Genomic DNA, 22,185 nt, shown 5'->3' with positions numbered 1-22,185 from the left:
AACACAAATGGAGAAAAAAAACTAGAGAAAAGAAAATAAAGAAATTAATCCGCGTTGTCAATGCAAAAGCACAAAAAATGTCAGTTTTTATCGTTTGTTGAGATTATACGACAACGACGACGACGATGTCGACGAGTGAAAGAAGAAACGACCGTCATGTGTGGAATGTACGCATAATTGAGTGCATTATACCCATACATTACGAGGGATTACATTTCTTCGTCATCATCGTGCTACTAACTGCTTCTGATGTTACTGAGCTCCAGCCTCGCTATCATCATTATTTTATTATAAATGAATGGAAATAAGTAAGTGGTTAAGAAGAATTATAATCACTGTTGGCTCTGTGGCGTGCTACGAAATATTTTCGAATGCAATGCTCCATTGTTTGCATGAATGAAATACTTTTTTCTCGTTTTTATTTTATTTTTACTATTGTAATCGGCATGCACACTCACATATGTCACATCCAGTGGATTTCTATTTTTTCTAATTTTTTTTCTTTCGTGAATGGAACTCAAGGAATTATTATTATCGCCATCAATCCCCGTTGTTGTTCGTAAATATTTACAGTAAATTCAGGATTATGCGTGATTTATTCCGTGCGGGCGACGTCGGGCGGAGGGCACACAATCTCGCCTATTTATTTATTTTATCGCATCATAATCATCCGAAAGAGACAATTAGTGGTAAGTAGATTGGAGAGACAAACAATGGGAAATGTAGACCGATTATCTTTGTCGTCTTCAAATATCACTCTCGAGAGATATTGCGCTACTGAAGTAGATAATGGAATGATTAAACGGGCTTAAATAAGTTGCTTTTGATAATTTATTTCAGTGCCGCATGTTAAGAGTTAATTTTTACTCTCGCAATGATCTCGATAGAAGTGTTTTAAGTGCCTGTCGTTAATCCGTGTTTCAATGCAATTTGAAACAAAAAATGAAATTAAAATATAAAGAAAATTTATTGATCAGAAATATTTATAAAGTGTACCTTGAGTTGTCGATTTGAGTGACATGAGCGGAATTTTCTTTGTTTTACAATTTTAAAAAATTTTAAATAAATAAATATTTTTAAATAACGCAAAAATTTTGTAAGACACATTTTTAATTAAAATTTTTTGTATTTTTATATTTAAATTTTAGGTATTTTATTTTAATAATTATTTTTAATAAAATTTTTTTTTTTAATTTTTTAGATTATTTATTAAGAAATAAATGTTTGTTCATTATTTTAATTTTTTTTTAAATATTTAAGGTTTTTTTTTAATTTTTTTTATAAATAAAAAATATTTTTATTTAATGAAAAATAATTTAGTATTGCATTTATTTTTTTATTTTTAAATAAAAAATTTATTATTTATTAAATATAATTTATTTAATTTTAAAAAAAAAATTAAAAAAAAAATATTTCAAATAAAATTAATTATAATTAAAATAAAATTCAAAAAATATTTTAATAAAAACTTACCTATAATTTTGTTCAAAATAATTTTACAATTACATTTTTATTAATTTTTAGCTAAATAACAACAAATTGTCAAAAATATTTATTTTTGTTTATTCGAATAAAATTAATTGAAAATCAAGTCATCAACGTTTAAAATTAAAATTCATCAGAAAATCTGAATAAATTGGTCAATAAATAAATTTTGTGCCGTATCCCTTATAATTTTTTTTCGCAGAATTAGAATATGAACAATACAATTTCTTATTTTTTTCTACATGAATAAATTTAAATTATTGTTGATTTCAATTTAACAACGGTCCAAAACCTTTTTTGAGTCAATCAATTTAATTAGTGAATTAAATTCATCATTTGACAAAAATATCAATTAAAATGTTTAATAATTTTATTTTTTTAAAAGAATTTTTTTTTAATATGAGAAATTAACTTCTGTAATTTAATTTTTTATTTTTATTAAAAAAAAAAATATTAAATTAAATTATGTAAAATTAAATATTTTAAAATTAGAAAACAAATAATTTAATAATTTAATTTAAAAAATAATTTTTTTAATAAATAAATTTTAATAATTTAAAAATTTTTTAATTTAAAAATAATTTAATTTAATTTTATAATTAAATTAAAAATTAAATTAAAATTAATTATTTATTAAAAAAATTAATTTCATAAAATAACTCCTCAGACAGACAAAAAACACAAATTTAAATCCATAAAATGCATCAAAAAATCGATCTCAAGCAACAAACTCTAAAACACTACAAAACACGAGACGACATGCAATAATAAAATATTTGAAACATTTATAATTTTTTTTCGGACGTTTGCAAAAAATATTTTACTACAATGTTTCAAATAAATGTTCAACAAAAACACACACACATTAAATACACTTCACTCGATCTATCTATAAAATAGCGAAAGTCTAACCTATTGACCTTTTTCGTTGTAGTATTTGTGTTTTGGAACATTATAAAATTGTTAGATATTATTTGAACATAAATTGTAGCAGCAGCAAGTTTTGCAAAAAAAAAACATCATACACCTCGAAAGAAATATTATACGTTGATTATTATTATTAAACATTATTTTATTTAATACAGCGTTATCGTTTAGCGATTTATGATTAATTTATTTCAGTCATAAATTTATATAATTTTTTTTTTTTGGTTTAGAAAAAAATCTAAAATAAATTTTATTTTAAATAATTACAGCTCGAAGGCAGAGAAAAATTGATCGCACGCTAATTCATAAAATTGACGCAAAATTAATTGGAATCGATTAACTAATCTTGTCTATTATTCAAAACTGAAGTGAAATAATAGGTCAAAGCTCGATGATGTTTAAAGTTGTAAAAACGGATTGTAAATTTTATTACAAGCGAGATAACGCGGATGACTTTGAGTAATCATTTTTTTATTATTGGAAATATTTATTTGTTCAAACAGGAAGTTTTGATATCAGTAAATAAAAATAAACAAATGTGAAATCGGAGCTACTTTAAGCAAATATTCAATAAAAAAAGTCAACTTTTAATTTTAGAGGATTTTATTTTTTTTTAAATTTCTCCTCTAATAGAAGACGACGCAATGTACCATAAAATAGGTGATAAATAAAAACACTTCCATGCACGAAGGGATGAAATATCCTGTTTGCCAGCCTTCCTAATAATATATTTATGTTGTGGTTTGTCTTAACAACTGCGTATATGTCTGCCTTTTTCCTGCCATTTTTTACCACACACGGAAGATCGTTCGTTGTAAAAAGGCAAATCATGGGTTTTACAAATTGTGCAATGGCAAAAAGGGACCTTTCCTTACAATAATAATAAACAATGTATGCACTCACTTTTTTCTCTATTCCTGCCTTGTGTTGACTGTAAAAGAGTACACATTTTAAAAGGTCGTCGTTTATATTATTATTATTATGATTTTATTTTACAAACAAGGCACACACGCACGTTATAGAGAAAAAGAGACATAGAGGAGGACATATGTTGTTACAAACAAACCATAATTCATACATAATTTTTTAGTTTGTTCATGAAAGTTGCTACCAACGATACGAACATGTGCGTTGATTTATACGGCGAACGTTGTTGCAGTTGTTAGTTTTTTTTTGATGATTTTTTTAATATGTCAAGAACGAAAAAAAAAACTAAATTTTACTAATATCATGACGACGATGATAATAATAAAATTTAATTGCATTTAACAACAATAACAACAACAGGAAAATGCAATAAACGGGTTCATGATCACCGCAATTATACGTATGTTTTGTGCAGTAAACGTAATTTTTTCGGGTGACTATGTCCGATTTTTAAAAATGTAAGCGACAAAAGTATCAGTAAAATTTAAATGATTTTTTTTTCGGCATCGGTGAATTGGATATGGTTGAGAGGATTTGCTGGAGTGTGAGCTCGTTATGATTTTAGTTAAATTTATTTATTTTTTTTTTTTTGAAGAGATTTTTTTAAAAGATATATTATTATTTTTGAAAATTTTAATATTTTTGAAAAATTATTTTTTTAGTTAATTTATTTAAATTAATTTAATAATTTATTTAATTAATTTTTTTATTTATTTAATTAATTTAATAATTTATTTAATTAATTTAATAATTAATTTTATTAATTACCTAATTTGATGAATTCATTTATAAATTAATTTTAATTTTTTTTTAATTTTGACTGAAATTTTTTGAACCAAAAAGTATCATTATTTAGACAGCTGAGAATATTATATTTGAACCTTTTTATTTATTTACTTTTTTATTTTATTTTTTTTATTTTTAATTATTTTCATTTAATTTGGATAAACTTATTTATTAAAAATTAAAAAATTAATATTAATAATTTTATTTTTAGTAAATAAATAAATTAATTGAATTATTATCAATTTTTGAGATATTTTTTTTTTGTAATGTTCTGCTACATTTTTTATTTTTAATTTTTTTTTCTTAAAACATTTTTTTATATTATTTTTTTTTTTTATTTTTTTTTAATTATTTAATTTTTTTTAATTAAATTTTTTGAGGTTTCCAGATCAAGTAAAATTTAAAAAAAAGTCATATTTAATTTTCGAAAAATAATTCGTTATTTATTTTATTTATTTGTACATTTTTTTTTTAACAAACAGCCTTTAACGATTTACCATCCGCCAGCAGCTGGAGCTGGAGCAGGAGCAGGTTGAATCTTAACATTGAAAACTTGTCCTCCGGCATTTCCTCCGTGAGATGGCGCTGGAGCTGGAGCAGGAGCTTGTTCTTGGATAACATGAATTACTTGAGGAGCGGGAGCAGGAGCAGGAGCTGGAGCAGAATGTCCTCCGCTTCCGCCGCCTTGAACCTTAACGTGGAAAACTTGACCGCCTCCGTTTCCTCCGTGAGATGGCGCTGGAGCTGGAGCAGGAGCTTGTTCTTGAATAACATGAATTACTTGAGGAGCGGGAGCAGGAGCAGCTGGAGCAGAATGTCCGCCGCCGCCTCCGCCTTGAACAGAAACTTGGAAGACTTGTCCTCCGCCGCCGCCTCCGCCATGTCCTCCATGGCTTTGACCTGGTTTGCACATTGCTACTGCGAAGACAGCGCACAAAACAACGAGGAATTTCATTTTGAGTAATTTGATTGTTCTTTGCAAAAGATGCGAATTGAAACTGATACTTTGATCCAAAAATGTAAATCCTTTTATACAAAAAAAAGATTTTTTTTTTTCAGAAGTCATTGAAACGATGAACTTGTCTAATCAACTACCGAAGTTACTGTTACTTCTTCTAGACTCTATAAATTTTGACAAAATGTAAATTAAACCGCTCTGCATTCATTAAAAGAGGTGTGAGACTTCCTCAAATTTTTTTGCAAAATTTATGCAAATTTTATCAAGTTGTTTTTTTCCTCAAATCCGAGACATGAACCAAATTCCAAGTCAAAAAATAACATCTTTTTATTGTAATTTTTTTTTGAAAATTAGCATTTTTCAACTTTTTTAATAGTTCATGTATCAAAACTAAATTTCAAAGCACCGCTGATCGCCTTCCAAAAAAAAAATCAAACAACTGTGACTAACTATCTTTTTTATCACTGATTAAATCTCGTCGTCATAAAGCACTTCACAATGTACTTACTCCAACACAACATTAATTTCATCAAAAAAAAATGAACATTATTTGTATTGCCCACTTATTTACAACAACATTGTCGACAACGACGAAAAAAATAAAATTAATCTAGTTTAAAGCATGTGTCGTCCATTCATTATTAATAATAACATTTTTTTATGAACATGTATCATTATTGTAATTTCCCAATCATTATCGCTACTGTGATCGTTCCTTCCATTACGACATATTTTTAATCTTTTTTCGTTGTTTTCGAGCAGATCGCCATTTTAAATCTATATCATAACGAGAACGTTAACGCAAAAAATTAATTTGAATGATAAAGCATTAAAGTGGCTGAAAATATATTATTATTAGAGATATTATCTGCTACATCTTTTTTCTTTCTACTCAACTCGACTCGCTGAATACATTGTAGAGGTGTCATCGGTCGATGTTCGCTCGCTTAATGTATATAAAAGAGTAGTGTATGGCAGAAAGGATTAGCATTCCTAATAAAGAGTAACTTCATTGTTATTCCAACTCTTTTTTTACGCTCGCCAACTTGATTGTTCGTCTGCAGAGTTTTTGTCTCCCGTTAATGATGATTTAATGTATCATCACACTTGGTAGTTACTCAAGCTGTAGAAAGTTGATGTTTCGATCAAGTTTTGAGCAATATCTTGTAAACTAAAAAAATCTGCGAGAAATGAATAATTCTAAAAAAATAAATTAATTATATTTTTTTTTAATTTTTAATTAATTTAAAAATTATTATAATTAATTTAATTTTTTTTTGTTCATTAATTTAAAATTTTCTTTTAAACAATTGAATAATTTTAATCTATTTTAATTAATTTACGCTCAATTAATTAAATTTTATTTCATTAATTTAAATTTAAAAGTTTTAAAATTGATTTAAAAAAAAAGTAAATTCATAAAAATATAATATTTTTTATTCAGTAAAATTAAATAAAATAAAATTTAGTTAATTGAGCGCAAATTAGTAAAAAAAATTAAAATTATTCAATTGTTTAAAATATTAATTAAATTAATTAAAAATTAAAAAAATATAATAAACAATAAAATATTTAGAGCAATAAATAAATTTAAAATAATTTTATTTTATAAAAATAATTTATTTTGAAAAATTTTAAAAAGATTAAATTTTATTATTTAAAAAAAAAATCTAAAGGAATTTTAATAAAAAATTTTAAAAAATTATTATTTTCTAAATTCAATCAATTTTAATTTTTATAAAAATATTTATTTTTAAATAAATTTTTTTTTTAAATTTAGCTAAAATGCTCAAACTTGGGTATTTGCATTTTAACAAAAATTTAAATAATTTTGAGTCTTTTTATAAAAAAATATTTTTATTTTTTTTTATTTAAAAAATTTTTTTTATTATATAAAAAATGTATTTTATTTAAAAAAATATATTTTTAAAAATTAAAAAATATTAAATTTTAATTAAAAATTTTAATTAAATTAAATTTTAATTTTTTTTACGAAAAAAATTATAATTTTTGTGAAATGTGAAAATTTTGTGAAATATGAAATTTTTAAAAATTTTTGAATATTTTCGAAACATCAACTTTTCATAATGCACTTACTGAGTGTTTGTTCGTAATAGTATCATATCATCACTAAAAAGACATATATTTGGCCAAACTATCAAATGAATGGGCTCTCTGTGTGTGGAAATAATAAATTGAAGTGCGTATCATTCCCCCTCTCAACACATGCTTACCATTGTACAAAATCATGCACTATATTTATATAAAGTTTATTTAGTTTGTAACGTTTTATATTCTAAGTTTAAATTTGAATTAATTTTTTTTCCTCACTCTCTCGTGGCATGTCGTTCTCTCCAGAGTTCAAATCGTGAATGAATTTAATGCGTTTATGAAAGCCGCAAATGTCTATTATTTGTTCAGTTGGCTACTGGAATAACAAGTATCTTCTTTTTTTATTCTCGTTATTCCGTCTGCCGCTTACAAATATCTAATCACAGTAGAAAAAAAATTCTTTTTTGATTAAAATGCAGTTGCCAACCACTTGAATTTTAAAATTTTATGATCAGACTGCTAAATAAATAAAAGTTGAGGCAAGTTTGTATCAAAATTGTAGATAGATTGGAAACAGATTGTAATAAAGTTTCCAAAAAAGGGTTCTGATGATTAACATAAATTTTTAATAACAAAACATCAAAATGTACAATATTGCATGATAGTTTTTTGCTCGTGTCTCCTGACTTTAAATGAGCGTGTAAAAAAGGTAAAGGGGACTAATTAAGGACTCATCCATCATCGTCCTGCTATACATATGAAATTGCATCTGTGCATCTGAGGGTTTTTTGAATAATAATAGATTTTTGTTCAATTACGAGAAAAAAAAGGAACTGTAACTAATCTGGATGAATTTTTAAGAGCAATGGTCAACACCTGCAATAATTCGTACGAAAGGATTGAAAGAACGAATTTTTGATTTCGAAAATTTTTTAATTCATTTAAAAAATGGCAACAATGATTTTTGGTTTAAACACAGCAAAAAATGCGTGTTTTTACTAACAAAATGCTTTCACGTTTGTTCATGCTTTTTACCATCCTCCAGATGGGGGAGCCCAACCGCCGGCATCTCCGCCTCCAGTTACTTTAACTTGGAAAGCTTGACCGCCTCCGTTTCCTCCGTGAGATGGCGCTGGAGCAGGAGCTTGTTCTTGAATGACTTTGATAACTTGTGGGGGAGGAGGAGGAGGAGCAGGAGCAGAATGTCCGCCGCTTCCGCCGCCTTGAACCTTAACTTGGAAAACTTGACCTCCGCCATTTCCGCCGTGAGATGGAGCTGGAGCTGGAGCGGGAATAGTTTCTTGGATGACACGAACGATTTGTGGGGGAGGAGGAGGAGGAGCAGGAGCAGAATGACCTCCGCCATTGCCGCCAGCTTGAACTTTAACTTGGAAGGATTGACCTCCGCCGCCGCCGCCTTGTTGCCAGCCAGCGCCTCCAGCGGAAGCGCATGCAACTGCTGCGAATAAGACAACTAAGAATTTCATGTTGATTGGTTTGATTGTTCTTCTTTGCAAAAGATGCGAATTGAAACTGATGCCTTGATCCGAAAATGTCAAAGCTTTTATATTAAAACCGTATTTGATTGATTCAGTGAACTTGTCTAATTAGCTACGTTTTTTTTTTGCGACAGACTCTATCGAAAATGTATTTTAATCCGCAGACTCTTCCTAATTTTTGCATACACAATTTTTTTTTATGCAAAAATGTAAATTTTATTGTTTTACTTTTTTGCAATATGCCACTTAACTTCACACTAAACTAGTTTTTGCATTTACAAATTTGAACGAATTTAGACAAGACATGTTAATAAAAAATTTATTTAATGGCGCTTCGTGACATTTTTAGACGTCTGATAATCCATTGTTGACCTTTAGTTTTTTTTTTCTTGCAAAAATTTAGATAAATAATTTTTTTTTTAATTTTTGTGCAACAAAAAAAAAGTCTTTTGTTTATTTTTTTTATTTTAATCAAATTTATTTGTAATAAAAAAGGACAAATATCTTAGCATTTAAAGTTGTAAATTATTCAATTAACAAACAAAAAAAGTTACAAAAAAATTTCAAATTAATTTTAAACAAATATTTAGTCAAAAAAAAATTATTAAAATTATAATTTTGTAATTTTTCGAAAAAAAAAAATACAAAAAAAAATTTAAAATTAATTTTAAATAAATATTTAGACAAAAAAAAAATTATTAAAATTATAATTTTGTAATTTTTCGAAAAAAAAAAAAAAAATTAAATTAAAATAAAAATAATTTTGTAATTTTTCGAAAAAAAATTAATTTTAAATAAATATTTAGCAAAAAAAAATTTTTTTAATTTTGTATTTTTTTTAAAAAAACTCACAAAATATTTTTTTCTTCAGTATCTTTATTTCTTTCATATAATGATAATAATAATAAGTAATTTTTTTTTTTTGCATAAAATGGGTTTAAATATTTTTTGCGCTAAAAGCTTTTTATTAATTTTATCCTTAAATCCATCATTAATATTGATGTTAATAATAATTAATAATTGTCTTCCTTCTTGATTCCGAAGTCGTTTAAATATCTTGAGTTAATAATTTTTACTTAAAATTATACGATATTATGAACAATAAAAATAAAACTTGATTATGTGTGTTTTTTTTAGTAAAATTTGTGAGAAACCGATATTTTCCATTTTATTATTGTATTTTTTTTTATTTTAATATATTTTTAACATTAAATTTTTTTTTTTGTAAGTGAAAAAAATCATCATCAGGAAATGCATAACATAAGAATTTAATATTAATCATGAGATAATTGTTTAAAAATGCAATTTTTTTTTGATTCACATTCACACACACAGAGTAGAGTATATAATGTAAGAAGATACACATTTAACGTGATTGGCGTGCATTTGTTCGTTTTTGTTGTTGTTAAATGAAAAAAATTAAAACGAAATTTACGAATACAAACTCACTTTAGATCTAACATTTTTACAGCCACTCTTGGTTACATCCACACTCTGGCGTACCGTGTCCCGTTGTTCGTGCGACAAAGTAACTGCCAGCTCCTTCTCTATCTTCTCCATGCATTTGTCGAGGTCGAGATCCGTCATGCGTCTGTATTCGATGATGCGGAATGCATCTTTCGGCAAGTGCTCGAAAATGGGTCCGTCGTTGCGTTCCGTCTCGAACTTTGACACGTTAAAGACGAACACAAGGATGACTTTTTGCTGTTTCGCGAGCGCCGCCTCCTCGATGCTCTGCCGCAACGTAAGCAGGTCCTTGTTAATGAGATGCAAGTCGTCGATGATGATCAAATTGTGTCCGCATTGCGATAAATCGCGCGTTATCGAAGCCAAGTCGAAGGTCGCGTCATTCGGATTGTAAATCATGACTTGAACATTTTCCTGCCAGCGAAAATTATCAACTAGCAGTTGCGTTGTCAGAGTTTTTCCCGTGCCCGTTGGTCCATGTAACACAATAGCGGTGAATTGACGGTGACTTTTAAGCGCTTCTTCCAATTTTCCCAACGCTTCGTTTTGTCCAACGACGCCTTCACGCAAAGCGTTTCCCATGGCGGCAAAATCGATGTCATCCGTGCAATATGCTTGTCCGTGGATTAGTTTGTTGTACTCCTTGCGAGAGTGTCGAAACAATTGTCGACGAAAATCTTGCCAGAAAACGCCACAAGTGATGCCCAAAACTGTCACGAGCAAAAAAATCATTTTCATCGAGGAACCTCGTGAATTTTTCGCCGAATTTGTCTTTTCGTGACGCTTTTCGTTGAGATCTTCCATCGACATGCGGAGAATTTTCTTCGGTTTTCCGTCGTTTAGCTTCAATTGCTTATCCGCATGCGTTTCTAATGCTTCGAAAACGTCCAATTGCTCCGGATTGATCTTTTTCGGAGACGTTTCGGGACTGCTTTCCATCTTGATGTCGGCATCGATGCGTTTAATGAAGTTGAATTGGTAGTTGTCCCCAACTAAGTTTCCAAAATCCTTTTTTTCCGAGTCGCTGTCGTGGTTGCCATTGACAACCGGAGGTGAAACTGTTGCAACTGGCATTGTTGTCGTAGTTTTTTTCAGTAGTAAAGTCCTAAAAATTAAAATTTTTTTAAAAAAATTCATAAAAAATTTATTTTTTTACCTTTTTTTGTGTTTAAATAACGTTGTTGTTGTAATGTTGTCGTAGTCCAAGTTTTTGTTTGTTTTTTTTTCAATCAATCAAAGTTCGTACAAATCTTTCACGCAAAGCTCATATATTCCAGACTCGCACTATGACCACGCAATGACCACGCATAACCTGCAAAGAAGAAAAAAAATTAAATATTATTGCGAAATTCGAAAAGAATTTTTTGCATAGGAGAAAAAACATGCCGGGAAGCTAACAAAATGGGTCACATTGAGAATTTCATGTTTTTGAAGAATTTCAGGGATTTTCGGAGATTTACTTACCCACGCAACACAAAAATATTTGCTCAGATGTTTAGTGCATTCAAATTTGATGCGTTTTTCCTTTTTTTCCCAAAAAAGAAAACGAAAAGTCGCAAAATACGAGAGATTATGATTTTTGTCTTCAAGTTTTCAATCGCAAAACGGATGTTGTTTATCATTTTCGTTCGTCTCAAACTGTTTTACCGCGAAAATGGGTACTTTTTGTGTTGTTTTCGTTGGAATGCGGTATGCGACATTTCGGAAATGCGGAGGTTTTTTGAACTAAAGAAATGGCGCGAACTTTTTAGTACTCCTCATGATTTGTTTTTGTTATTTGAGACGAATGAAAATGATAATTATAACTTAAGAGGGGTTAACTTAAGATTTTTGACTTAACTTAAATAACTTAAGATTTTTTTTTTTGAAAATTTGAATTAATTAAAGTTAAATTTATTTTTTTTTATTTAATTTGTTTAATTTTTGTTTTGATTTATAAAGAAGTTTTAAGATTTTTGAATTTGGAGATTTTAAAAATTCTTAAAGAAATTTAATATCTTTTCAAATTGATTCTTAAAAATTTTTTAGAATTCAATATACTTAAAAAGCAGAAAATAAAAAAAAATACTCAATTAAAATTTTAATTTAAAAACTGTTAAAATTTATTAATTAAAAATCAAAGGGATATAAGGGATATTTTTTTAAAAAAAAAATTAATTCAGACATTTCTGAGAATATATTCAAAAGAAATCCTAAATAATTCTTAAAAGAATCAAAAAAGGCATTCTTAAGTTTTTTTTAGAATTTTGAAAGTTAAATATCTTAAATATACATATTTTAAGATCTTTAATTAATGTTTGGTAAAATTTTAAAAACAAAAAAATAATTTAAAAATTTTAATTATTTTTAAAATTTTTTATTTTTAAAATTTTTTTCTTTTATTAAATTTCAATTTTTTTTTTGAAATTCAAAATTTAAAAAAAAATTCTATTTTATAAATCTTTTAATTTTTTTTTTTAGCAAATTGAATCTTAATAGTAAAGTTTTTGTCATAAAATAGTTTTTTTTGCCAAAAAATTCAAAATTATGAAAACTTAAAAAATTATCAATGAATTGAACAGTTACCCTAATTATCAATTTCAACCGTCTCAAAAATTTCACAGCAATTCATGAGGAGTAACGAATTATGAACAACAAAAATAGCAAAACAGAGCCAAAAATCGTTCAAAAAAAAAAATTAAATTAAAAGAATATCCATGAATCCCCGAAATGACTTCTGAATTAGAAACCTCCTTAAACAACGAGAGACTTTCTCTGCTGCGAGCAAAATTAATTCGTCGCAATGTTCGCGTCACAAACGAATGGCTCGAAGGATGTTTGGAGCACTTTTTAAGTGAAATGCCGGAAATCTCCAACGAAGATCTCTTGGAAGGAGCTTTTGAGCAATTTACCTTGGCTGACGTCAATGACTGTGGCTTGCCTGTGATTCCTGACAGCATTGTGCGACGAAAGGACATTCACGTGATCGAAGGAACTTTTATCGTTCAAATGAATTTTTTAGTGAACGTTGGTAAGAAATTTGAATTTTTGGAGAAAAAAATTATTTTTTAAAGAAAATTTTAATTTTTAGCTGAATCAGCCTTTGACTTATTGCAACAATTGTACAAGCAACAAATTGACGAGACAGATGAGGAACAACAAAATCGCAGAAATAACAAACAATCCGTCAAAAAGTAAATTTTTCTTTGATTTTTAAGGAAATTTCGTTAATTTTTCATTAAAATTTGTAGACAGAGAATGTTAAAACTTGAATTAACTGATGGGACAACGACTTGTTACGGAATGGAATACTCACCAATACCACAATTGAACGTAAATTTACGTCCGGGAACGAAACTTCGCATCAAAGGACCTCTTAAATGTATTAATCACGTTTTGTACCTCGAATCTAAGAATGTTGACGTTCTCGGGGGTGAAGTTGACACGTTACTCATTGAAAATGCCTTTGAAAATATTTTACTAAAAACTTTAAACAAGCCAATTAATACAGCGCCAAAAGCTGAATATGCTGGAAGCGAGAGAAATCTTCATCAAACTCAAATTTCCGTGTTAAATGAGCGAAATTTGCCTTCAAATGCGACGAGAACTCAATCTACGATCCCAATTCAGGACGATCCGTTCGGCGATGACGACTTGGAATTCAACGAATTGGATTTAAATGCGATTCAAGCACAATCTGCCGCTATCCAAACGCCTCCAACTCACGTTGCGACAACAAATCGTCGTTCCATGCACGAATACGAAGACGATCCCGACGATTTAGAAGCTCTTGAAGAAATCGAAAGTGAAATTCTTGCCCAAAGATCGCATCTCGAAGCAACCGCGAGTCGAAAAAGACCAAGTACGAGTCCAATTGCCGGCGGTTCGAGTAGTTTCATGTACTGCGAACGCCCTTCCGTCGCAGAAGACAAAGTTGTTCACGTCTCAAAAGTCCCCAAACTCGAAGGCTTGGACGATCTCGACTTTGATGATGAATTTGACATGCTCGTTGCAGCTGCTTTTGATCTTCCGCCGTCACAAAATGTGCCAAAACCCGTCGAATATCACACTGCCGACTACAAATTCCGTCTCGAAGGATGCAATTTACTCACTTTTGCTCAGCTGCAAGAGATAAAACTCCTCGATTTGCAAGACAAGACTTTCATGTTCTTCGGCTTAGCGACAACTGTGACAAAAGCTCTTTCAATTGCCGACGAACGATGGACTTTGGAGGTAAATCTCGAAGATGAACCAAACAGCACACTTTCTGTCACCCTATCGCCCGATTTGTTGGACAAAATGATTGGCATGACAGCTGCTGAAGTGAAAATTATGAAACAACGCTCGAAAACGCAACCTTCGGTGAAGGAGGAAATTTTTAAGATTTTGAAGAATTTTAACGATGAACTGAAAAATGAAAGGAAATTTTGGAAAATTAAATTTGAGGAGAGTCCAAAAGTTGTTTCTGCCACGAATCTCAAACCGGTGTACAAAAAAGTTTTAATTAACAAAATAGAAAGTGAGAAATTAGACAAATTAAAGGCGACGGTGCCGGAAAATTAACAAAAAAAAGTTTTTTTCTTCTTTTTTTTAATTTGAGTCGTACAAAAAATATTTTTAAAAAGAGTTTTAATTTTAATTATTTAAATTTTTTTCATATAACTTTGTGATTTAATTAATTTTTTTAAATTAATTTTTAATTTAATTTTTTTAAATTAAATTATTTTTTTTTATTAATTTTACTTTTAATTATTAATTAAAAAATTAAATTAATTATTTTTAAATTAAATTATTTTTTTTAATTAATTTTTTTTTATTTTTTCACAATTTTAATTAATTTCTCTTTGATATGTAATATTAGTATAAAATATAAAAAAAAAACTAAAATAAAAAAAAATAATAATTTTTTCAAAAAATTAAAAAAAATATAAAAATTTTTTTTCAATTTTGAATTAAAAAATAAATTAAAAATCGTAAAATAAAATTTATGTAATGTAAAAAGGCTTAAAGGGAGTTTACAATAAATTTTATTGTACGATTTTTAAGTAATTTTTAACTCAAAATTTAAGAAAATTTATCATTACTTTTATTTAATTAAAAAAAATAATTAAATTAATTTTAAAATGAATTAAATTATTTAATTTAATTAAATTATTAAATTAAATTAAAAATTAATTTTTTAGTTAGAAAAAAATAATTAAGATTTTTTTAGTTTTTTTTTAATAAAATTAAATTAGTAAAGAAAAATTTTAAAAAATTGAAAAATAAATAAAAATTTTTAAATCTTTTTAAATAAAATTAATTTTGTACGACTCAAATTTAAAAAATATTTTCTTACGCCAAAAAATAAAAAAAATATATTTTTTTATCATTATTTTATTAAAAATGTATAATTAATATAAAAATTCTAGTCTAATTGCCTGCAAACTATCAACATTTGAGTAAAGTCTCGGCTAAAAGCGTATCTGAAGGCCTCTTCGGGACTCGATTAATAAATAAATTTGATAAATTTTCTTAACAAATAACTAATTCTAAGACATTAGGACACTGATAACATGACACACAGGTTAAAATTTGACGAGTTCAGTTCATTCTCGATCAACTTTGGTAAAAATGAGCTTCTTTGCTTGTTCGTATGTGATCCACATGCAAATATTCCACGAAACGATGCGACAGAAGGATGGTACAAAGCTAAAAATTAAAAAAAAAATCAAAATTTTTGAAAAAATTAACAAAAAATCAAAATTTACCCTTTATAGAATGCTTGAGCTCCCTCATTTGCCGCCATTCGCATCGCACAATCAATCGCTCCGGAGTATTGGTTCGGTTTGCTGTTCATATAACGTGTCTTGACGACGTCAATTGGCGATGCACAAACCGTTGTGAAGAATCCCGCGATAGTAGCTGCTGTAAAATGACACGGAAGGTTGTCTTTCATGTGCGCATAGTACATCAGCAAGTCCTTGACGACATCATAACACACAATTTCCGCAACATTTACGACAGCATTTCTTCCAATATTGGGAACAGCGCCTTTCCACAAGCCCTTGACGATGCCTTCTTCGCGCCCAATCATGCGATACGCCATAAAAGTGCTCGTGTACTTGGGTTTTATCAGCGGATTTGACTTATTTTGCGCCTGCATGCGAACTTTTACAATGTCAAAAGGTTGTCCGCACACCACAGCCATGCCTCCCGTTGTTAATCCAGCAAAAATTCGCGTCACAATTTGCATGCCGTCTTCGCGTTCGCGCAAAATGCTGCCGTAGAACGACTTGACGCCATCATAACAGCCCAAACGGATCGACGCGAAGCACATTTGACGTTGCAAGCCGGCAGAAAGTCCGTTAAATAAGGCACGATATCCCTCTTGACGCACAATTGTGCTCACAGTACCGATGAGACCGTGATATTTGGGCGCCATATCGACGGCATGGGCTGTCACGACGGTACGCGAAAGCGGAGGAACGGCTGTACCGAAAGTTGCGGCATTTGCTGTGATTGGGACTCGAACCGCGCCTTCGCCTTGAACCTGTGAAAGAAAAAAGAAATTAATAAAAATTGAATTTTGTACTTTTTTGCGACGCAATGTGCGAATACAAAGTTTGAGCTTATCAAGCGAGAAAAATATGCATAGATCGTTGTGCGGTAATTATTACACACTTATCTGACTGTATAAACTTTGAAGTGTCTTAAAGGTAGATAACCGACCTCCCTGTTTAGCTGATACACATTTATGAGGAAATAATTTATTTACAAGTTCTGTGAAAATAAAAAATTGTCATTACAGGAAGGAAGTTGATCAGCAATTCGATGGCTGATGTGAGAAAATGATTTGTAAATTTCATAGAAAATATTCAAAAATTCAAATTTTAGCAGAAATTGAATTTTAAGTGAAATAAATAAATATATTTATCAAATATGGGTCAAAATTCGACTTATGTAACTTTTAATTTTTTTTTTATAAAATAGAAATTTTTTATTTAAATTCTAATTTTCAAGCTAATTATTTTTTCTTACTTTTTATTACATATTTATTTATTTTTTTTTCAGAAATTATTATTTTATTGGTTTTATTAAATTTTTTTTAGCTATTTTATGTTATATTTAATTATGTTTTATTTGATTTTTGTTGAATTAATGTGGAAATTTTTTTCAAAAGTTTATATTTCTTATTAACAAAAAAATAATATAAAAAAATTTTTTAATAATTTTAAATATTTTAATTTTAATTATTTTTTTATTTAATTTTTTTTTACCTATTTTTATAAATTTCAATTATTTTAAAATATTAAATTAAAAATATTATTAACAAAATTTTAAATATTAATTTTTTTTTTGTTAAAAAAACAGTTAATTTTAATAATTTTACGAATTTTTATAAAAATTATAATTTTTAATTTTTTTTAATTAATTTTTAATTATATTTTTTAAATCAAATTTTTGTAAAAATTTAAAATTTTAATAAATGTCAATAAATGTAATTATTTTCAAATTTTAATTCAAAAATATTATTAAAAAAATTTAAAATATTTTTTTTTTTTTTTTGTTAAAAAAAAGTTTATTTTAACAATTTTAAAAATTCTTATTAAAAAATAATTTCTAATTGTTAATGAAATTTGAATTAACTGAATTTATTTTTTTAACTAAATTTTTTAAATTAATTATTATTATTTTTTTTTTTTGAATAGATGAAGTTGAATCTCATAAAAAATTAATTTTCTGGAAATTTCTTACTAATACGCATCTTTTCTGTCCCTAACTCGAACTTTGTACCATCCATAGCAGTCAAAACGGAACCTTGGGTAATGTTCCATTCAACATTTTCAGGTATTTGTAATAGATTATGTTTAATTAACAAGTTTTTTTTTACTCGCACGCCGGCGTTAACTCTCGGTAAATTCATTCACATCGTATACTTAAGTGACTAAAAGGTGTCACACAATAAATACAGAACTACGTAAATTGATCAAAGTCCAAAAAACTACACAAAACGAGTAGTAGACTTCAATTCAAATATTTAGTTCATTGATTTATGTATACTCTTTACGGTTTGTAAAGTGCAGTGATAAGCGTCGTAAGTTTATTTTGTAATTCGAGGGGCGTCTCCACTTTATTTACTTTGATTATTCGCATTTGCTTCGTTTTATTATTAAATTTAATTTATTTACAAATAGGTCGATTAATAATAATTTTAGATTAAACTGACCTGCAAACGGACTTTGGCTGTGTCGAGAGGAAATGTGAGAAGATCAGCGAAGCAGGCACTGGTTCCAGCAGTCAAAAGTTGCACAGGGAAGGATGCTTCGTAGTTGGTATTTCCTTTGGGTTGTTTCATTTTGTTGAAATTTTCAAAGTCAAGTTATAAAAAATATCTGAAAAAAAATAAAAAAAAATTAAAAAATAATTTTAAAAAAAAATAAAAAAAAACATATTTAAAATTTTTAATATCAAAAAAAAAAATTAAAACATAAAAAAATATTTGTAAAAAATAAAAAATATAAAAAATTAAAAATATCAAAACATTATTTTTTAAAAAATTTTAAAAAATATTTAAAAAAATTATTTATTTGAATTATAAAAATTATTAAAAATATTAAGAAAAAAATTAAAGAAAATTATTTAAATTAAATTTTTAAATTATTGTAGGTATTTTTTAAAAAATTATTTAAATTCTATAAAAAAATATAAGAAAAAAAAATTTAAAATTATCAAATAAAAATTTAAAAAAAAAATCTTATCAGCTCTTGAGAACACCGGTAAAAATTGCACCTGATGCGAATTTATTTTTTTATTTTATAATAAAAGTCAAAAGATCACATTTTGCTCAATTATTTTTTTGGAGGTGTGGTTGATCATCCAATTTTTTTTTCTTTTGAACTTATCTCAAAAAATTAATATTATTGCTCATAAAAGCAGCAATAAACGAGTGATAACCGAAAAAAATTTTTGTTTTCACATCCTAACGATTTTTTTTAAATTTTTCGTCTTTAATCTAATCCCAAATTTTGATCAATTAAATTTTATTAATTTTTTTTTGTAATAAATTTTTATCTCTAAAGTTGTAAATGAAAAAAATGTCACAAAAATTATTCGATAAGAAAAAAAAATATTTCATTTGTTTGTTTGTTTGTCTGTTATGCTAATCAAATGAATCCTTAAATGTGAAGTTGATTAAAATTAATTTTTATGAACTGTCCAATGTACCCTTGAATTCGCTCAATGTCCATTTCTTTTTCAATTGATATGATAATTTTTTGTTGTTTTCGCCGAAACTTACTTTTTTTATTACGTCATGGAATCATTTTGTATCGTTGAGACATGAAAAAATTTCGACGCAATATTTTTTACAAAGTTTGTTTTGATTGTTACTTAATTTTTTGCTCTTTTTCGTTTCTTTTGCGTGTTCCAAAGTTCTTGTTTGTGATTTAAAAAGGGAGAAAAAAATTGTTTACAACCGAATTTTATGTCGCACGAGGTTCAACAACTTTTTTAATTTAGTGTGAATGGGCAATAAATAAAATATTAGCGAAAAATATCATAAACATATGGTTTATTGACTGACCTTGCACAGTTTACTTGATTAGAAGTTTTTATTTTTATCAAGCAAAAATAATTAATTCACTAATTTTTATCAATTTTTATTGGATGACAAGCAACACGAGCCTCTAAAAAAATTTTTGATTAAAAAAAATAATTTTTTCTCAATAAAAAAAATAATTTTAGCAAATAATTGTAACTAACGACGTCAATTATCGCAAATATTGACAGAAATTTTAACACCTTTTCATCACAAAAGTAATTATTCGATCAAAATATTGACGAGATACGATTTATTTTTATCACACGACATGATTCAATAAATTTTTTTATTTATCAAATCATTTAGCGTCCTTTTTTTGATCAAAAATAAACAAAAATTTAACTTGGTAACAGAAAAATGTCGTCCGATATTAATGTGTCATTAAAAAATTTTGCTATCTCCATGAGAAACAAAATATTTCTTTGTATTTATGGGGGTCAACATTTTTATATGATTTCTTCTGCACAAACACTTATGACCCGATTTTTTATTTTTTTTCTGTGATCACTCGCAAAAATACTGATAAGAAAAAATTTTTGATTTTTTTAAATGAAACTTTGCACCAATCATCAACACAATCGTGAACTTGAAAAAAAAAACAAAAAAAAAATCGGTCTTTGGACAATTTGCATGATATGCGACGTATTAACGTACGATATTGTTGTTGGCGTAGGTCAAGAACCATTATCGGGCACATGTTTTAGAATTTATTAGATAATTATTTCTTTAAAACTTACCTTGTCAAATTAGGTAAAAGTTTTGATGGATTAATTAAAATGAGGAGAACCTCATTTAATTTTTTTTTAATTCGTTTATTTATTTATTATTTTTGTCACTATCCAATAATTTTTTTATTTTTTAATTTTTTTTTATAAAATAAAAGTTGATAAAAAAATATTTTTTTGTTATATAATTATTTTTTACAATTTTTTTATTATTTTTTTTTTAAATTTTATTTTCAATTTTTAAACACAAAAATTCACATAAAAACAATTAATTTTTTTTATAGAGTTCTACTCTGATCAAGCTTGTAAACTTAAGTGAGCTAAACAGTTAGCTGATACAGAATTTATACCCCCGGTGTTTTGGTTTGCGTGAATATTGTCGTATCTCTTGCGTACAGAGAAGCGTTCGTGTAAAATGCATAAAAAATCGTATTTGAGATAATCAAAAGACGTTTGTGTAGCGAAAAAAAAGCTTTTTGAATAAGGGTTCGGAATAAAGTACTTGTGAATTATTTGATAATAAATATGAGATTTGTGTTTGTTTCATTAATTTTTTTTATTAAAAAAAAAATAAAAATAATTAAATTAAAAAAATGTTTATAATAAAAAAATAATTTCAATTATTTGATTAATTAAATTTAATTTTAATTAATTTAATTTAAATATTTTATCTATGTTGACATTTTAAAAATTTACTTACCAATTTTAAAAAAATTTATTAATCAATTTTAAAAGATATTATTTTTTGTGCCCATATGGCAGATATTGTACCCAAACATCGACATTTTATGGAAAGTTACAGAAGTTTAGAAATTTTAAAATTTTTGCATCTGGGAATTCCATTTATTTATCGAGCCATCCATTAAATTTTTCGACAATTGGAAAAATTTATAATCTGAAATGTTCCAATAAGAAATATTTGGTAATATTCCAATAAATCATAAGGGATAAAATTTAATTAAAATCATAAAGGTTTTTTTTATAACTTTTCATAAAAAAATATTAATTTAAAATAAAATTAGGTATAAAAATTTAAATAAAATTAATAATTAATTCCAATTTTAATAATTAATAATTAATTTAGGTACTTATAAAATTCAATATTTCTTGAAAAAAAAAATAGAATACATAAAATCATGAAATTTTTAAAATATATATTTTTAATGAAAATTCTCACATTTCTAAGTTGTGTTAAAACTTACCTGAAAATTTTTAAAAAAATCAAATAAAAATATTTGAATATTTTAAAATATTAAAACAAAGACATCTTTTATGTTTGTATCATTTATTTTACTGCACAATATTTTTTTTACATTTAAAAACACTTAAAATTGGTAGGTTTATTTATTTATTTTCTTTATATTATTTTTTTATTTCTTTGTTTAATTTGATAACACAAGGATTGTTTGAGACTTGATTTGATTCTATTTTATTTTTACTATTTTATATATTTTGATGTGTTTAGCATATTTTATTTCTTTTATAAAAATTATATTTTCTCTTTTTATTTTTATTTAATTTTTTTTTTACAATTGTAAATCTTATTGAATTAATTTATTTATTTAATTTTTTTGCACGACAATTTTTATCTCCTAATTTATTTATTTTTATTTCTTTACTTTTCCACAAATATTTAATTTTTTATTTAAATGAGAACTATTTTTATATGCTTACGAGTAATAAAAGTGACTTTTATTAGATAAACGTTAGGAAAACAAAAGCATTCGATACCAGTCATTCTTACAGTACTATTTCCTCTACTTTATTTATTTACTCTTTTTACAGGACTAATTGTGT

General features: G+C 26.5%; 5 protein-coding genes across 5 annotated transcripts; 1 reads left to right on the top strand and 4 right to left on the bottom strand.

Annotated features, from left to right (window-relative positions):
- Positions 1-4,618: 4,618 nt before the first annotated feature.
- LOC134837234 (skin secretory protein xP2-like) lies at positions 4,619-5,080 on the bottom strand. The gene has a single exon (XM_063852603.1). The coding sequence runs from the start codon at positions 5,078-5,080 to the stop codon at positions 4,619-4,621; it is 462 nt and encodes a 153-aa protein (XP_063708673.1).
- A 3,086-nt stretch (positions 5,081-8,166) lies between these two features.
- LOC134837233 (protein enabled-like) lies at positions 8,167-8,622 on the bottom strand. Its single transcript, XM_063852602.1, has one exon. The coding sequence runs from the start codon at positions 8,620-8,622 to the stop codon at positions 8,167-8,169; it is 456 nt and encodes a 151-aa protein (XP_063708672.1).
- A 1,387-nt stretch (positions 8,623-10,009) lies between these two features.
- On the bottom strand, positions 10,010-11,702 carry LOC134829312 (uncharacterized). The gene is made up of 3 exons (XM_063842345.1): positions 11,566-11,702; positions 11,258-11,413; positions 10,010-11,206 (listed from the first exon to the last, which is right to left on the bottom strand). Exon 3 carries the CDS (start codon positions 11,173-11,175, stop codon positions 10,066-10,068), a length of 1,110 nt encoding a protein of 369 aa, XP_063698415.1. The 5' UTR covers positions 11,176-11,206; positions 11,258-11,413; positions 11,566-11,702; the 3' UTR covers positions 10,010-10,065.
- A 1,099-nt stretch (positions 11,703-12,801) lies between these two features.
- Positions 12,802-14,643, top strand: LOC134837232 (recQ-mediated genome instability protein 1-like). Its single transcript, XM_063852601.1, has 3 exons — positions 12,802-13,111; positions 13,172-13,274; positions 13,332-14,643. The coding sequence occupies exons 1-3, from the start codon at positions 12,811-12,813 to the stop codon at positions 14,641-14,643; spliced, it is 1,716 nt and encodes a 571-aa protein (XP_063708671.1). The 5' UTR covers positions 12,802-12,810.
- Positions 14,644-15,449: 806 nt separating this feature from the next.
- On the bottom strand, positions 15,450-20,687 carry LOC134828190 (putative mitochondrial transporter UCP3). The gene is made up of 4 exons (XM_063841195.1): positions 20,401-20,687; positions 18,290-18,455; positions 15,831-16,612; positions 15,450-15,771 (listed from the first exon to the last, which is right to left on the bottom strand). The coding sequence occupies exons 2-4, from the start codon at positions 18,416-18,418 to the stop codon at positions 15,669-15,671; spliced, it is 1,014 nt and encodes a 337-aa protein (XP_063697265.1). The 5' UTR covers positions 18,419-18,455; positions 20,401-20,687; the 3' UTR covers positions 15,450-15,668.
- Positions 20,688-22,185: the final 1,498 nt, after the last annotated feature.

Source organism: Culicoides brevitarsis, chromosome 1 (genome assembly GCF_036172545.1).
Source record: "Culicoides brevitarsis isolate CSIRO-B50_1 chromosome 1, AGI_CSIRO_Cbre_v1, whole genome shotgun sequence".
NCBI lineage: Eukaryota > Metazoa > Arthropoda > Insecta > Diptera > Ceratopogonidae > Culicoides > Culicoides brevitarsis.
The sequence above is the reverse complement of the archived record's forward strand: the minus strand, read 5'-3'. Positions and strand labels throughout refer to the sequence as shown.

Excerpts from the sequence above, each read along its gene's own strand:
- LOC134829312 (XM_063842345.1), bottom strand. The coding sequence starts at position 11,175 with ATGCCAGTTGCAACAGTTTCACCTCCGGTTGTCAATGGCAACCACGAC.
- LOC134837233 (XM_063852602.1), bottom strand. The coding sequence starts at position 8,622 with ATGAAATTCTTAGTTGTCTTATTCGCAGCAGTTGCATGCGCTTCCGCT.
- LOC134828190 (XM_063841195.1), bottom strand. The coding sequence starts at position 18,418 with ATGAAACAACCCAAAGGAAATACCAACTACGAAGCATCCTTCCCTGTG. Across the intron at positions 16,613-18,289 it reads CAGCCAAAGTCCGTTTGCAG|GTTCAAGGCGAAGGCGCGGT; the intron begins GTCAGTTTAATC and ends TTTCTTTCACAG. Across the intron at positions 15,772-15,830 it reads GCTCAAGCATTCTATAAAGG|CTTTGTACCATCCTTCTGTC; the intron begins GTAAATTTTGAT and ends TTTAATTTTTAG.
- LOC134837232 (XM_063852601.1), top strand. The coding sequence starts at position 12,811 with ATGACTTCTGAATTAGAAACCTCCTTAAACAACGAGAGACTTTCTCTG. Across the intron at positions 13,112-13,171 it reads GAATTTTTTAGTGAACGTTG|CTGAATCAGCCTTTGACTTA; the intron begins GTAAGAAATTTG and ends TTTAATTTTTAG. Across the intron at positions 13,275-13,331 it reads AACAAACAATCCGTCAAAAA|ACAGAGAATGTTAAAACTTG; the intron begins GTAAATTTTTCT and ends TAAAATTTGTAG.
- LOC134837234 (XM_063852603.1), bottom strand. The coding sequence starts at position 5,080 with ATGAAATTCCTCGTTGTTTTGTGCGCTGTCTTCGCAGTAGCAATGTGC.